The sequence below is a fragment of the Scyliorhinus canicula genome, chromosome 8 (genome assembly GCF_902713615.1).
Source record: "Scyliorhinus canicula chromosome 8, sScyCan1.1, whole genome shotgun sequence".
NCBI classification, from domain to species: domain Eukaryota; kingdom Metazoa; phylum Chordata; class Chondrichthyes; order Carcharhiniformes; family Scyliorhinidae; genus Scyliorhinus; species Scyliorhinus canicula.
The window spans coordinates 153,743,077-153,757,669 of record NC_052153.1 but is presented as its reverse complement, the minus strand read 5'-3'; the positions used below and the strand labels follow the sequence as shown (position 1 = coordinate 153,757,669).

General features: G+C 47.0%; 1 protein-coding gene across 5 annotated transcripts in view; it reads left to right on the top strand.

The window, feature by feature from the left end:
* The window catches only part of fam169ab (family with sequence similarity 169 member Ab), a 116,113-nt gene that overhangs the window by 42,938 nt on the left and 58,582 nt on the right, over positions 1–14,593 (top strand). For all 5 annotated transcript variants that reach the window (XM_038805481.1, XM_038805482.1, XM_038805484.1 and 2 more), the window contains exons 3-4: positions 10,105–10,204; positions 11,276–11,361. In XM_038805481.1, the coding sequence (XP_038661409.1) occupies positions 10,105–10,204; positions 11,276–11,361 (186 nt within the window). The remainder of the gene's footprint in view (positions 1–10,104; positions 10,205–11,275; positions 11,362–14,593) is intronic.

Sequence of the window (14,593 nt, the reverse complement as noted above, 5' to 3'; positions counted from 1 at the left end):
GGAGTTCTTGTAGAAATCCGGTTTTAAGGTAGCTGTGGGAGTGGGTGGGCTTAAATGAATATTAGTAGACAGACTATCCCCAGAAATGGAGACACCGAAGTCGGGGAAGGGAAATTCCAAGGTTTAATCTCTAACCCTGTATTAATTAATCTCGATTAGAGGAGAGGTTTAAGTGAGGGAAGTAATTAGTGTCGACGTGATGTCCCTCACCTGTAAATATATGAAGAATAGCTATTTGGGTGCAGTACAACTGACTTCTGTGAAGGTGATTTGCTCGTCTGCCTATGTCAATTTAGTTATGTTACATTACAAAAGCAAAATACTGCAGATGCTGGAAATCTGAAGGAAAAGCAGAAAAACCTGGAAATACACAGTGGATCTGGTAGCATCTATGCAAGGAGAAGGAGTTAACATTTGGGTCTTTTGACTGTTTAGCAAAACTGGGAAAAGTTAGAAATATAAAAGCTTTTAAATAAGTGATGGGGGTGGGTGAGGAGAGATGGCACTGTTCTTGATCACTGGACATCCCAAAGTGCTTTACAGCCAATTAGATACTTTTCACTGCTGTAATGTAGGAAGCATGGCAGCCAGGTTGCACACAGCAAGCCCCCACAAACAGCAATGTGATCATGGCCATGTGATCTGTTTCTGTGATTGAGTAATAAATATTGGTCTGGACACTGGGATAACTCCTCTGCTCCTCTTCACGGCAGCACGGTAGCATGGTGGTTAGCATAAATGCTTCACAGCTCCAGGGTCCCAAGTTCGATTCCCGGCTGGGTCACTGTCTGTGCGGAGTCTGCACGTCCTCCCCGTGTGTGCGTGGGTTTCCTCCGGGTGCTCCGGTTTCCTCCCACAGTCTAAAGATGTGCGGGTTGGGTGCATGGCCAGGCTAAATTGCCCTTGTTGTCCTAATAGGTAAGGTTAATGGGGGTTGTTGGGTTAGTGGTATAGGGTGGATACGTGGGCTTGAGTAGGGTGATCATTGCTCGGCACAACATCGAGGGCCGAAGGGCCTGTTCTGTGCTGTACTGTTCTATGTTCTATGTTCTAAAATAATTCCCAGGGAGCTTTTACATCCACTCAAGCCAGCTGATGCGGCATCTTTTTAACATCTCGTCTGAAAGGTGGCACGTCCGACAGTAAAATGTTCCCCAAGTATGCACTAGGAGTATCGGCTGTGACTCATAGAATCATAGAATTTACAATGCAGAAGGAGGCCATTCGGCCCATTGAGTCTGCACCGGACCTTACAAAGAGCACCCTACTGAAGCCCACGTTTCCACCCTATCCCCATAGCCCAGCAACCCCAATCGTAACTTTTTTTTTGGACACGAAGGGCAATTTATCATGGCCAATCCACCTAAACCGCACATCCTTGGACTGTGGGAGGCAACTGGAGCACCCGGAGGAAACTCACGCAGACATGGGGAGAAAGTGCAGACTCCACATAGACAATGACCCAGCTAGGAATCGAACCTGGGACCCTGGAGCTGTGAAGCAACTGTGCTAACAACTATGCTATTGTGCTGCATTGTTTGTGCTTAAGCCCTAAGTGGGACTTGAAACCAGAACTCCCTTCGGCCTTCCACCCTTCGCCATTTTATTCTCTCCTGCTCTCCACCCTATCTATCACCTTAACTGTGTGAGCCATGGCTCACTCTCTCCTCCTTCAGCCAAAAGCTTCTGGATTTGAGTCCCGCTCGAGCACTTCAGTACATAGGTAGCACAAGTGGATAGCACAGTGGCTTCCAGGGTCCCAGGTTCAATTCCCTGTTGGGTCACTGTCTGTGCGGAGTCTGCACGTTCTCCCCATTTGTGCGTGGGTTTCCCCCGGGTGCTCCGGTTTCCTCCCACAGTCCAAAGATGTGTAGGTTAGATGGTTTGGCCATGATAAATTGCCCTTGGTGACCAAAATGGTTAGGAGGGGTTATTGGGATAGGGTTTAACTGAGGGCTTAAGTTGGTCAGTGCAGGCTCGATGGGCCGAATGGCCTCCTTCTGCACTGTATGTTCTATGGGGAGCAGAATGTGAGGAGATATGGAAGAATGGGGAGTCTGAGTTTCTAGTGAATATCGGTTGATAGTTTATTCTCCGGAATAGAGATCGAAAAATCAAGGAAGGGAGAGGAGACTCCAAGTCAGAGATGGACGATTAGTAGGCCACAGAAATTGGAAGTAAAATTGATTAAATGTTCCATATATGGAACTGCAAAGGTCTTCGCCTGCTCAAACGTCTATCTTTTTCCATTTCTGATCAAGTGTCACTGACTTGAACTGAACTCTTTTTTTTCTCTCTCTATAATGACTGTGTGTTATATTTCTCTATTAGCCACTGGTCCATGCGCATCATATTTCCAAAGATTACTCTTTCAATTTGAACATATTTACTGCTTATTGCTGTGTTACCAAGATAACACTTGGTGTCAGTGAACTTGATTAGGAGTGAATCTGAGTTGTCTTGTCAATAGTGTAAGAGGAAGAGGTGGAAAGAAGAACACTTGCACCCATATTTTAATCCAACCCGCCCAGTGGAACAGGACGGATTCCATAAGACCACAAGACAGAAGAGCAGAATTAGGCCACTTGGCCCATCGAGTCTGCTCCGCCATTCAATCATGACTGATATTTTCTCATCCCCATTCTCCTGCGTTCTCCCCATAACCCCTGATCCCCTTATCAAGAACCTATCTATCTTTGTCTTAAAGACACTCAGTGAATTGGACTCCACAGCCTTCTGTGGCAAAGATCTCCACAGATTCACCACCCTCTGGCTGAAGAAATTCCTCCTCATCTCTGTTTTAAAGGATCGTGCCTTTAGTCTGAGATTGTGTCCTCTGGTTCTAGTTTTTCCTACAAGTGGAAACATCCTCTCCACATCCACTCTATCCAGGCCTCGCAGTATCTTGAACTTTTCAATAAGATCCCCTCTCATCCTTCTAAACTCCAACGAGTACAGACCCAGAGTCCTGAAACGTTCCTCATACGACAAGTTCTTCATTCCAGGGATCATTCTTGTGAACCTCCTCTGGACCCTTTCCAAGGCCAGCATATCCTCCTTTAGATACGGGTCCCAAAACTGCTCACAATATTCCAAATGGGGTCTGACCAGAGCCTTATACAGCCTCGGAAGTACATTCCTGGTCTTGTATTCTTGCCCTCTTGACACGAATGCTAACATTGCATTTGCCTTCTCAACTGCCGACTGAACCTGCCTTAAGACAATCGTTAACAAGGACTCCCAAGTCCCTTTGTGCTTCTGCTATTTCCCCATTTAGAAAATAGTCTATGCCTAGATTCCTCCTTTCAAAGTGCATAACCTCTCACTTTTCCGCATTGTATTTCATTTGCCATTTCATTGCCCAATCTCCTAGCTTGTCCAAGTCCTTCTGCAGCCCCCTTGCTTCCTCAATACTACCTGTTCCTCTACAAGTCTTTGTATCATCTGCAAACTTAGCAACAGTGCTTTCAGTTCCATCTTCCAGATCATTAATGTATATTGTAAAAAGTTGTGGTCCCAGCTCAGACCCCTGAGGTACACCACTGGTTGCCATCCTGAAAAAGACCCCTTTATCCCCACTCTCTCCCTTCTGCCAGTCAGCCAATCCTCTATCAATGCCAGGATCTTACCCTGAACACCATGGGCTCTTAACTTATTTAACAGTCTCCTATGCTGCACCTTGTCAAAGGCCTTCGGGAAATCTAAATAAATCACGTCCACTGGTTCTCCTTTGTCTAACTTGCTTGTTACCTCCTCAAAGAACTCTAACAGATTTGTCAGACACGACCTCCCTTTGACAAAGCCGTGCTGACTCAGTCCTATTTTACCATGCACTTCCAAGTGCTTTTCAATCTCATCTTTAATAACAGACTCTAAAATCTTACCAATGACCGAAGTCCGGCTAACTGGCCTATAATTTCCTGTTTTCTGCCTCCCTCCCTTCTTAAACAGTGGTGTTACATTCGCCACCTTCCATTTCTCTGGGACTCTTCCTGCCTCCAGTGATTCCTGAAAGATCACCACTAATGCCTCCACAATTTCCTCAGCTATCTCTTTTGAGATCCTGGGGTGTAGTCCATCCGGTCCAGGTGACTTATCCACCTTCAGACCTTTCAGTTCCCTCAGAACCTTTTCCTTAGTAATGGTCACTGCACTCGCCTCTGCCCCCTGGTTATCCTGGAGCTTTGGCATCCCACTGGTGTCTTCCACCATGAAGACTGATGCACAGTAACTATTCAGCTCATCTGCCATTTCTTTGTTTCCTATTATTACTTCTCCAGCCACATTTTATAGTGGCCCAGTGTCTATTTTTGCCTCTCTCTTGCCTTTTATATATTGAAAAAATATCTTCTAATTGGGGGAATAAAGAATAAGGAGGGCAACATGGTCTTGGATTGGGGGGGGGGGTTTGCTTTTAAACGTGGATGCCAAATTGCTAGCTAAGATTCTGGCCACAAGAACTGAGGATTGCGTCCCCGGGGTGATAGAGGAAGACCAGACTGGGTTTGTTAAAGGCAGACAACTCAATACCGATGTCCGGAGACTTTTTAATATTATTATGATGCCCTCAGAGGGAGGGGAGGCGGAGGTGGTAACAGTGATGGATGCGGAGAAAGCCTTTGACTGGGTGGAGTGGGAGTACCTGTGGGGAAATGCGGATTTGATGAGGGCTTTATTGACTGGGTGAAATTACTGTACCAGGCGTCCGAAGCAAGTATGTACAAAAGGCTGAGGTTGGGGTACTTCGAGCTTCACCGGGGAATGAGGCAGGGGCGTCCCCACTCCCCGTTACTATTTGCCCTTGCTATACAGCCACTAGCTATGGCGCTGAGAGCCTCGAGGAACTGGCGGGGACTGGTTCGGTAGGAGGGGGGGGAATGCCGGGTCTCGCTATACGCGGATGAATTGCTCCTGTACATTTCGGACCCTGTGGAGGGGATGGGGGAGGTTCTGCGGATCCTGAGGGATTTTGGTAGTTTTTCAGGGTACAAACTGATCATTGGAAAGAGCGAGTTGTTTGTGATCCAGGCCAAGGGGCAGGAAGAGAGACTGAAAGAGCTGCCGCTCAGGATGGTAGAGAAAAGTTATTGTTACCTGGGTATACAGATGGCCAGGAAATGGGATGCCCTGCACAGGCTCAAGCTGACCCGGTTGGTGGAGCAAATAGAAGGGGACTTTAAAAGGTGGGACATGTTCCCGCTGTCACTGGCAGGGAGGGCGCAGACCGTGAAAATGACTGTCTTCCCCAGATTTTTGTTTGTCTTTCAGTGTCTCCCCATCTTCATCCCTAAGGCCTTTTTTAAGCGGGTGAGTAGGATTATTATGGGCTTTGTGTGGGCGAATAAGACCCCGCGAGTAAGGAGATCGCTGTTGGAGCGCAGTCGGCAGGGGGAGGTTGGCGCTGCCTAACTTTCGCAACCACTACTGGGCAGCCAATATAGCTCTGATTAGGAGGTGGTCGATTTGGGGGGTGGGGGCACCATGGGAGCAGCTGGAGGCGGCGTCATGTAACGGTACTCGTCTGGGAGCTTTGATAACGGCTCCTTTGCTGTTCCCAGTTTGAAGGCGCTGGAGGACAAATTTAATTTGCCGCCAAGAAATGCCTTTAAGTATCTGCAAGTACGAGCCTTCCTGATAAAACAAGTAGTGGCCTTTCCGACACTGCCGCCACTGAGAATACAGGACAGGGTGGTCTCTGGCACCTGGGTGGGAAAGGGGAGGGTGTCGGATATCTACCAGGAACTACAGGAGGGGGAGGAAACCCTGGTAGTGGAGCTCGAGGGAAAGTGGGAGGAGGAGCTAGGTGAGGAGTTGGAAGTGGGTCTATGGGCCGAGTCCTGGGCAGGGTTAATTCCTCCTCATCATGTGCCTTGGCTCAGTCTAATTCAATTTAAGGTGGTCCACCGGGCACGCATGACGGCAGCGAGAATGAGCAAGTTTTTGGGTAGAAGACAGTTGTATGAGGTGCAAGGGCAGCCCTGCAAACCATGTCCACATAGAACATAGAACAGTACAGCACAGAACAGGCCCTTCGGCCCTCTATGTTGTGCCGAGCAATGATCACCCTACTCAAACCCACGTATCCACCCTATACCCGTAACCCAACAACCCCCCCCTTAACCTTACTTTTTAGGACACTACGGGCAATTTAGCATGGCCAGTCCACCTAACCTGCACATCTTTGGACTGTGGGAGGAAACCGGAGCACCCGGAGGAAACCCACGCACACACGGGGAGGACGTGCAGACTCTGCACAGACAGTGACCCAGCCGGGAATCGAACCCGGGACCCTGGAGCTGTGAAGCATTTATGCTAACCACCATGCTACCGTGCTGCCCATGTTTTGGGCATGCCCGGAGCTTAGAGAGTTCTGGCAAGGGTTCGCAAGGGCAGTGTCCAAGGTGCTTAACACACTGGTGGTGCCGAGTCCAGAGATAGCAATCTTTGGAGTGTCAGAAGACGCGGGAGTACAGGAGGTGAAAGGGGCCGACGTCTTGGCCTTTGCCTCCCTAGTAGCCCGGAGACAGAGTTTATTAATGTGGAGGATCTCAAAGCCCCCGAGTGTAGAGGCTTGTGTTAACAACATCGCTGGGTTTCTTATTCCGTATACTCGCGCATTTAGGTACAACACCCTCAATCCTGCATTGTCCACCTCCCTTTTCACACTCCTCAGTCACTTATACTTTCCCCCTTCCTGCTTTTTGTTTCTGGCCCCATTTTACTTCCCTCCGACTTCCTACATTGGATCCCATCCCCATGCCACATTAGTTTAACCCCTCCCCAACAGCTCCTGCAAACACCCCCCCCCCCCCCCCCCCCCAGGACATCGGTTCCAGTCCTGCGCAGGTGCAGAGCCAGTCATGGTGCCATGAACCTTGCTGCTGCTCCCTTCCCCTGGTGAGCCATCTCCCTCAAAGTATCCAAAGCGGTGTATCTGTTTTGCAGGAAGATGACCGCAGGGGACACCTGCACTGCCTTCCTACTCTTGCTCTGTCTTTTGGTCACCCATTTTCTATCTCCCTCAGTAACTTTCACCTGCGGTGTGACCAACTCGCTAAATGTGCTATCCACGACATCCTCAGCATAGCGGATGCTACAAAATGAGTCCATCCGCAGCTCCAGAGCCGCCAAGCAGTCTAACAGGAGCTGCAACTGGACACGTTTCTTGCACGTTAAGGAGCCAGGGACAATGGACATGTTCCTGAGCTCCCACATTGCACACGAGGTGCAGTGCTGGTCCGAGAGAGACAGAAGAGCTCTTACGTGTCTGCTTAGAGACAGTGGACTGGTCCATATTTAAGAACTCAGCGACTAACTTAAATGAGTATGCCACCACCGTCACAGACTTCATCAGCAAATGTGTGGACGACTGCGTGCCAAAGAAAGCAGTACGTACATTCCCCAACCGGAAACCATGGCTCAACCGCGAGATTGACTCCCTACTGAAGGACAGATCTGAGGCGTTCAAGGCAGACGACCCTGTCCTATACAAGAAATTCAGGTACGACTCCGCAGATGCCAAGAGAGAATATCAAACTAAGCTAGAGTCACAGACAGACTCTCCGGTTGTGGCAAGGACTAAAGAACATAATGGGCTACAAAGCGAAACCGAACAGTATCTCTGGCAGCAGCGCACCCCTCCCCGATGAATTTAATGCATTCTATGCTCGGTTTGAGCAGGTAACTAACAATCCACTGTCGAGTGCCCCAGCAGCCCATAATTCACCCATACCCACCATCACAGTTTCCAAAGTCAGATCGGCCTTCCTGAAAATGAACCCACTGAAGGCGACGGGCCCAGACGGGATCCCTGGTCATGCACTCAGCCTGCGCATACCAGCTGGCAGAGGTATTCACAGACATCTTTTAACCTATCTTTACTCCACTCCGAGGTCCCCACCTGCTTCAAGAAGACCACCATCATACCGGTACCAAAGAAGAACCAGGCAACGTGCCTCAATGACTACCGTCTGGTGGCTCTGACGTCAGTTGTAATGAAGTGCTTCGAGAGGCTGATCATGAAGCGCATCACCTCCATACTCCCGGAACGCCTTGACCCACTTCAATTTGCATACCGTCGCAACCGGTCCACATCAGACGCCATTTCCCTGGCCCTACACTCATCCCTAGAGCATCTCGAAAACAAGGACTCCTACATCAGACTCCTATTTATTGACTACAGCTCCGCCTTCAAAACCATAATCCCAGCCAAGTTCATATCAAAGCTCCAAAACCTAGGACTTGGCTCTCCACTCTGCAACTCTGGATCCTTGACCTTCTGACCAACAGACCACAATCAGTAAGAACGAACACCAACTCCTCCTCCGCAATAGTCCTCAATACCGGTGCCCCGCAAGGCTGCGTACTTAGCCCCCTACTCTACTCCCTGTACACACACGACTGCGTGGCAAAACTTGGTTCCAACTCCATCTACAAGTTTGCTGACGATACGACCATAGTGTGCCGGATCTCGAATAACGATGAGTCAGAATACAGGAGGGAGATAGAGAACCTGGTGGAGTGGTGCAGCAACAACAATCTCTCCCTCAATGCCAGCAAAACTAAAGAGCTGGTCAATGACTTCAGGAAGCAAAGTTCTGTACACACCCCTGTCAGCATCAACGGGGCCGAGGTGGAGATGGTTGGCAGTTTCAAATTCCTAGGGGTGCACATCACCAAAAATCTGTCCTGGTCCACTCACATGGACGCTATCACCAAGAAAGCACAAAAGCGCCTATACTTCCTCAGGAAACTAAGGAAATTCGGCATGTCCACATTAACCCTTACCAACTTTTACAGATGCTCTATAGAAAGCATCCTATCGGACTGCATCACAGCCTGGTATGGCACCTGTTCGGCCCAGGACCGCAAGGAACTTCAGAGAGTCGTGAATACCGCCCAGTCCATCACACGAACCTGCCTCCCATCCATGGACTCCATCTACACCTCCCGCTGCCGGGGGAAAGCGGACAGCATAATCAAGGATCCCTCCCACCAGGCTTGCTCACTTTTCCAACTTCTTCCATCGGGCAGGAGATTCAGAAGTCTGAGAACACCCACGAACAGACTCAAAAACAGCTTCTTCCCCACTGTCACCAGGCTCCTAAATGACCCTCTTATTGACTGACCTCATTAACACTACACCCTGTATGCTTCAACCGATGCCAATGCTTATGTAGTTACATTGTATATCTTGTGTTGCCCTATTATGTATTCTCATGTATTTCCTTGTATTTTCTTGAATTTTGTTTAATTCCCTTTTCTTCCATGTGCTGAATGATCTGTTGAGCTGCTTGCAGAAAAATACTTTTCACTGTACCTCGGTACACGTGACAATAAACAAATCCAATCCAATGACACAGTTCTGGGATCTCCTGCCATGTCTTACACCTTAGGTTAACTTATACAACTACAATTCCAAAAAATGAAATAAATAAATAAATAAATATACAAATGAAAAGAAAAACTACTTAACAGTCACTTACCAGGGATAAAAAGCACCTCCTCCCCACTCAGCTTCGAATTCCCAAACTCTGGCTCACTGGGAGAACTCACTGGTGGCTCACAGGGAGTGAGTTGTAAAGTTGCTCTTTTTAAATTGGCCTGAGTTGACCCCCACTCCCCCCGCTTTGAGATCAAAGTAGCTTAAGGTGACTGACACTTAACTCCAACCAGTTATGTGAGTGGGTGGGGCAGTCCCTTGTTAACCTTCACTGCACAATTCTGGATTGATTTAAATTCCTGAAATTTAAAAAGGAACAGTCTTCCCATTTCAATTCCCACCTAGCATCAAATTCCCAAACTCGCTCTTCGCTGTGTCTCACTATGGATTCAGGTCTGGTCTACATCCTGATCTATTTTATGCTCCTCCTCCTACTTTAAATTGGCCAGTGTGGAACACTGGTACCTGACCTGAACCCAGCCAATTCATGCCAAGGCACAGTTAAAATCGAGTTTTGACTCTGCGGAAGTTAGGAACAAATGTGGTGAGAAAAGAGATGATTACATTTTATTTCTTCAGTGTTTAATGCTGAAATATGGATTTTGAATCTCCCATTCGGGTATCTGATTTGACACTGACTAATGTCTGTTTCCTGAACACAGATTCCAGTTAGCCTGTCCTCCATTGCATTTGTTCCACTCTATGGTGGCGATACGACGTATAAAGTTCTGGCTTTGTTTGCCCCTGAAAGTCAGTTCACAGGTTCGTGCTATACTTTTCTAATGTAAACTACTGGTTAGGTTAAGAGAGCATTTGATAATTCTGCACCCTGCTGTGTCCAGTCTGTTCATTCAATTGGACACTGAAGTTGAATATTGTTTGCTGCTTTCTGTATATATAACATTCAGCACTTTGATGGGGAAATTTCCATTTGTCTTTGTTTCCTTGTGCGAGTTTCTGATTTTTTTTAAAATGTAGGTTACTCATGGGCCTAAAGAACGACTTGGATGCTGATTAAATTTATTTGCGGCATAATTGGATCACTTCTAAAATGGTGAAAGCAAAAAGTAAATGCATCGGACCATTTAGCTTCCTGAGCCTGTTTGTCATTCAGTAGTAAGATCATGGCTGATTGGGGATCTAACCCCATATACCTGTCCTTGCCCCTGTAGGTGATAAAACACCTTTGATTTTTTTATTTTAACTCCTTGACCTCCCTTCATTTTTCACATTTTAAATCCATTATCTACTGCTATTTGCAGAAGTGAGTTCTAAACTTCTGCCACTTCCCAATTTCACTCCTGAAATGGCTGTCCTCTAACCCGAGACCATCCAACTAACAGCAATAATTTATTTTTACCTACTCACTCAGTTGTCCCAAGTTAGATTCAAGTTGGCTGTTAACCTTCTACACTCCAGCCAATGCTACCCTGGTTTGTGTAATCTTTCCTTGCGGTAAAGTCACATAATCCCAGATGATCATAGGCTGCTTTCCTCTTTGAGGGGGAGAGCTGACTGGTGGCAATTTAACCTGAAGATCACCACCCCTCAGGCGAGGGGCAAGGTTGAGAATGCAGACCTTCATTAACCTCAGCCGATATGAGCCCGGGTATTGTTCTGGTAAACCTACACTGTATTCCTGCCAAGGCCAGAGTACGTGGCTCTACATCCATCAACTATGAGTTAACACTTTATTTGTTTGTCAACCACAAATGTGATCTTGTTTCACCAAATTCCATACTTACTAGAACAGTACAGCACAGAACAGCTTATATATAGTTGGAAGTTGTAACGTCGTTAATGTTTATACCATCTCTTACCTTTCTTTTCAAGCTGTGGCATTGTACCTAGTGGATAGGTGGTGGGCAATTGATGACATCGTCAAAACAGCTGACTCGTCCCGACAGGGTCTCCAGCAGGTGAATTAATCCTTCATATTAAATGCAAAGTTTATAAACTATGTTATGGGATTGTTTCTTTTAAGTTGGGATAAATTGGAAGAATGAATGCGACTGTATGACTTGTTCTGAATTCTGTCCAACAACAAACATGGGGGAAATTGATTGTTATGGGGAACCCAGGTTATTTTGCTGGGAAGATGGTGTAAGCTTTTCAGGCCTGTAGACCAAGGTTCTATGATAAAAGATTGTAAATGAATAAAGGGCAGCATGGTAGCATAATGGTTAGCACAATTGCTTCACAGCTCCAGGGTCTCAGGTTCGATTCCCGGCATTGGTTACTGCCTGTGCGGAGTCTGCACGTTCTCCCCGTGTGTGCGTGGGTTTCCTCCGGGTGCTCCGATTTCCTCCCACAGTCCAAAGATGTGCAGGTTAGGTGGATTGGCAATGCTAAATTGCACCTTAGTGTCCAAAATTGCCCTCGGTGTTGGGTGGGGATACTGGGTTATGGGGATAGGGTGGAGGTGTGGGCTTGTGTAGGGTGCTCTTTCCAAGAGCCGGTGCAGACTCGATGGGCTGAATGGCCTCCTTCTGCACTGTAAATTCTATGAAATGGAAATAAAAGATTTACAAATGAATAAAGTAGTGACAAGCCTCCCAGATGGTCTCGATCAATTGCAGTTCGCCTACCGCGGCAACTGATCCATGACAGATGCTATCTCTCTGGCCCTTCAATCAACTCTTGAACATCTCGACAACAAGGACACCTACGTCAGACTGCTGTTCATAGACTACAGCTCTGCCTTAACACCATTATCCCAACAGGACTAATAACAAACTCTGCAACCTTGGACTTGACCCCTCCCTGTACAGCTGGATCCTTGACTTCCTCACCAACAGACAGCAATCTGTCAGGATAGGCAACAGCACCTCCTCCACAATAGTCTTCAACACCGGGGCCCTGCAAAGATGTGTGCCCAGTCCTCTACTGTACTCCCTATACATACACTACTGTGTGGCACGATTTAACTCCAATTGCAATCTATAAGTTTGCAGATGATACGACTGTGCTGGATCATGTCATAATGTACACCAGTATATCATGGTGCAGACATACACTGACGGACACACACAGGGACCAATCAACGTCTACAAACACCGCAGCCAATCACCAGTTAGAATACACACACTATAAAGGCAGAGGGCACCACGGTTCCTGCTCATTCTGGGTGCTGCCTCTCAGTGTAAGAAGAACTCGCCCAGCACAGACTCGCACCATATGCTGAAAGAATCAACTGGTTCGGACAAGGCTTAGGTCTCTAGTTTAAGTTAGCATTATTTAGACCCACAGTTATCGTGTGTTAGTTAGTTAGTTAGAAGTAGTTAATAAAATTGAGTTGAACCTTCATCAGTGTTGGAAGTGTCTGTTCATCTCTCAAGTCTACACTAGCCAACAGTTCAGGTCGTATCTCAAACAACGACGAATCAGACTATAGAAGGGAGATAGATCATTTGGTTGCATGGTGTACCGAAAACAACCTTTCTCTAAATGTTGTAAAGACCAAGGAACTGATCATCGACTTCAGGAAGCGTACACGACACATACTCCCGTCTGAATCAATGGCCCCGAAGTGGAGATGGTCGATAGCTTTAAGTTCTTTGGGGGTCATCATCACCATCAGTCTGTCCTTATCCACTCACATTGATGCAACAGCCAAGAAAGCCCAATAACGTCTCTACTTCCTACGGAAGCTAAAAAAATTCGGCATGTCCGCATCGACTCTCTCTAACTTCTACAGATGTGCCAGAGAGAGCATCCTATCCAGCTGCATTACAGCTTGGTATGGCAACTGCTCAGTCCAAGATCACAGTAAACTGCAGAGTGTGGTGAACTCAGCCCAACGCATCACACAAGCTTGCTATCCTCCCATTGATTCTGTATACACCTCCCGCTGCCTCAGAAAGGCAGACAACATTGTCAGAGACCCTCACACACAGGCTTTGCACTCTTCCAGACCCTTCCATCAGGCAGAAGTCTGAAGACCCACACATCAGACGTAGGAACAGCTTCTTCCTCAATGACTCTCCCTTGGACTGATCTGTTCCCTGAAAAAACACTATTCACGACACCCTATGCTGCTCTTGTTTGGCTTTGTTCTGCCCTGTAACCCATCACTATTTGTTGATGTAACATTATCAATGTACTTTGTCGATTATTCCTTTGTCTACTATGTACGTACTGTGTACGTTCCCTTGGCTGCAGAAAAATACTTTTCACTGTACTTCGGTGCATGTGATAAATATCAATCAATCAACTAGTACAAAGGGCAGCACGGTGGCGCAGTGGGTTAACCCTGCAGCCTCACGGCGCCAAGGTCCCAGGTTCGATCCCGGCTCTGGGTCACTGTCCATGCGGAGTTTGCACATTCTCGCCCTGTTTGTGTGGATTTTGCCCCCACAACCCAAAAATGTGCATGCTAGGTGGATTGGCTATGCTAAATTGCCCCCTAATTGGAAAAAAATGAATTGGGTACTCTAAATGTATGAAAAAAAAATCAACTAGTACAAAGAAAAATGAAGTATTTTCTGAGCCAAAATAGTGTAAGGAAGGACAGGGTTCATTATTGATGAAAAAGGCAATCATCTTATGGAGCACATGGTATGGATGGGTGAAGTACTAAATGAAGATGAGGGTGCTGCAAACACCATAGTAAAGAAAGAGGTAATAGAGTAATTGATCAAGATAACTTAATATAAAGAGAGGAATTTAGAAAACTGACAGCGTTCAAAGTAGAGAACTCATCCAGTTAGATGGTTGCTGAGACAAGTTCATATGGTGATGGCAGAGGCTGTGGCCACAATCTTCCAATTCTCCTTTGACATGGGAACGATGCCAGAGGATTGTTAGTGTGCACCACTGTTCAGTAAAAGAAAAATGGATAGACCTAATGATCTATCAGCTGGCAATTGCCTGGAAGTGCAAACTTACCCCAGGCAATTTCCCTACATTGGGAACCATCTGAAAAAGCACTCCCTAATCTTAACCACTTGCTTATATACGGTTCCCTAAACATCACTGGATCTTCAAACTGACTAGCTTTATGGCAGTACTGCCCCTCCTTCCCTTTTGATATTGCTGCCCTGCATCGCTAGGGTCCAGGAGTGTGTTGCACTATCCAATTTCGCCTGGCCTGATTTAGAAGGTGGGGCAAAACAGGATTTCAGGTAAGAAACTGGGATTGTAAAATCGCCC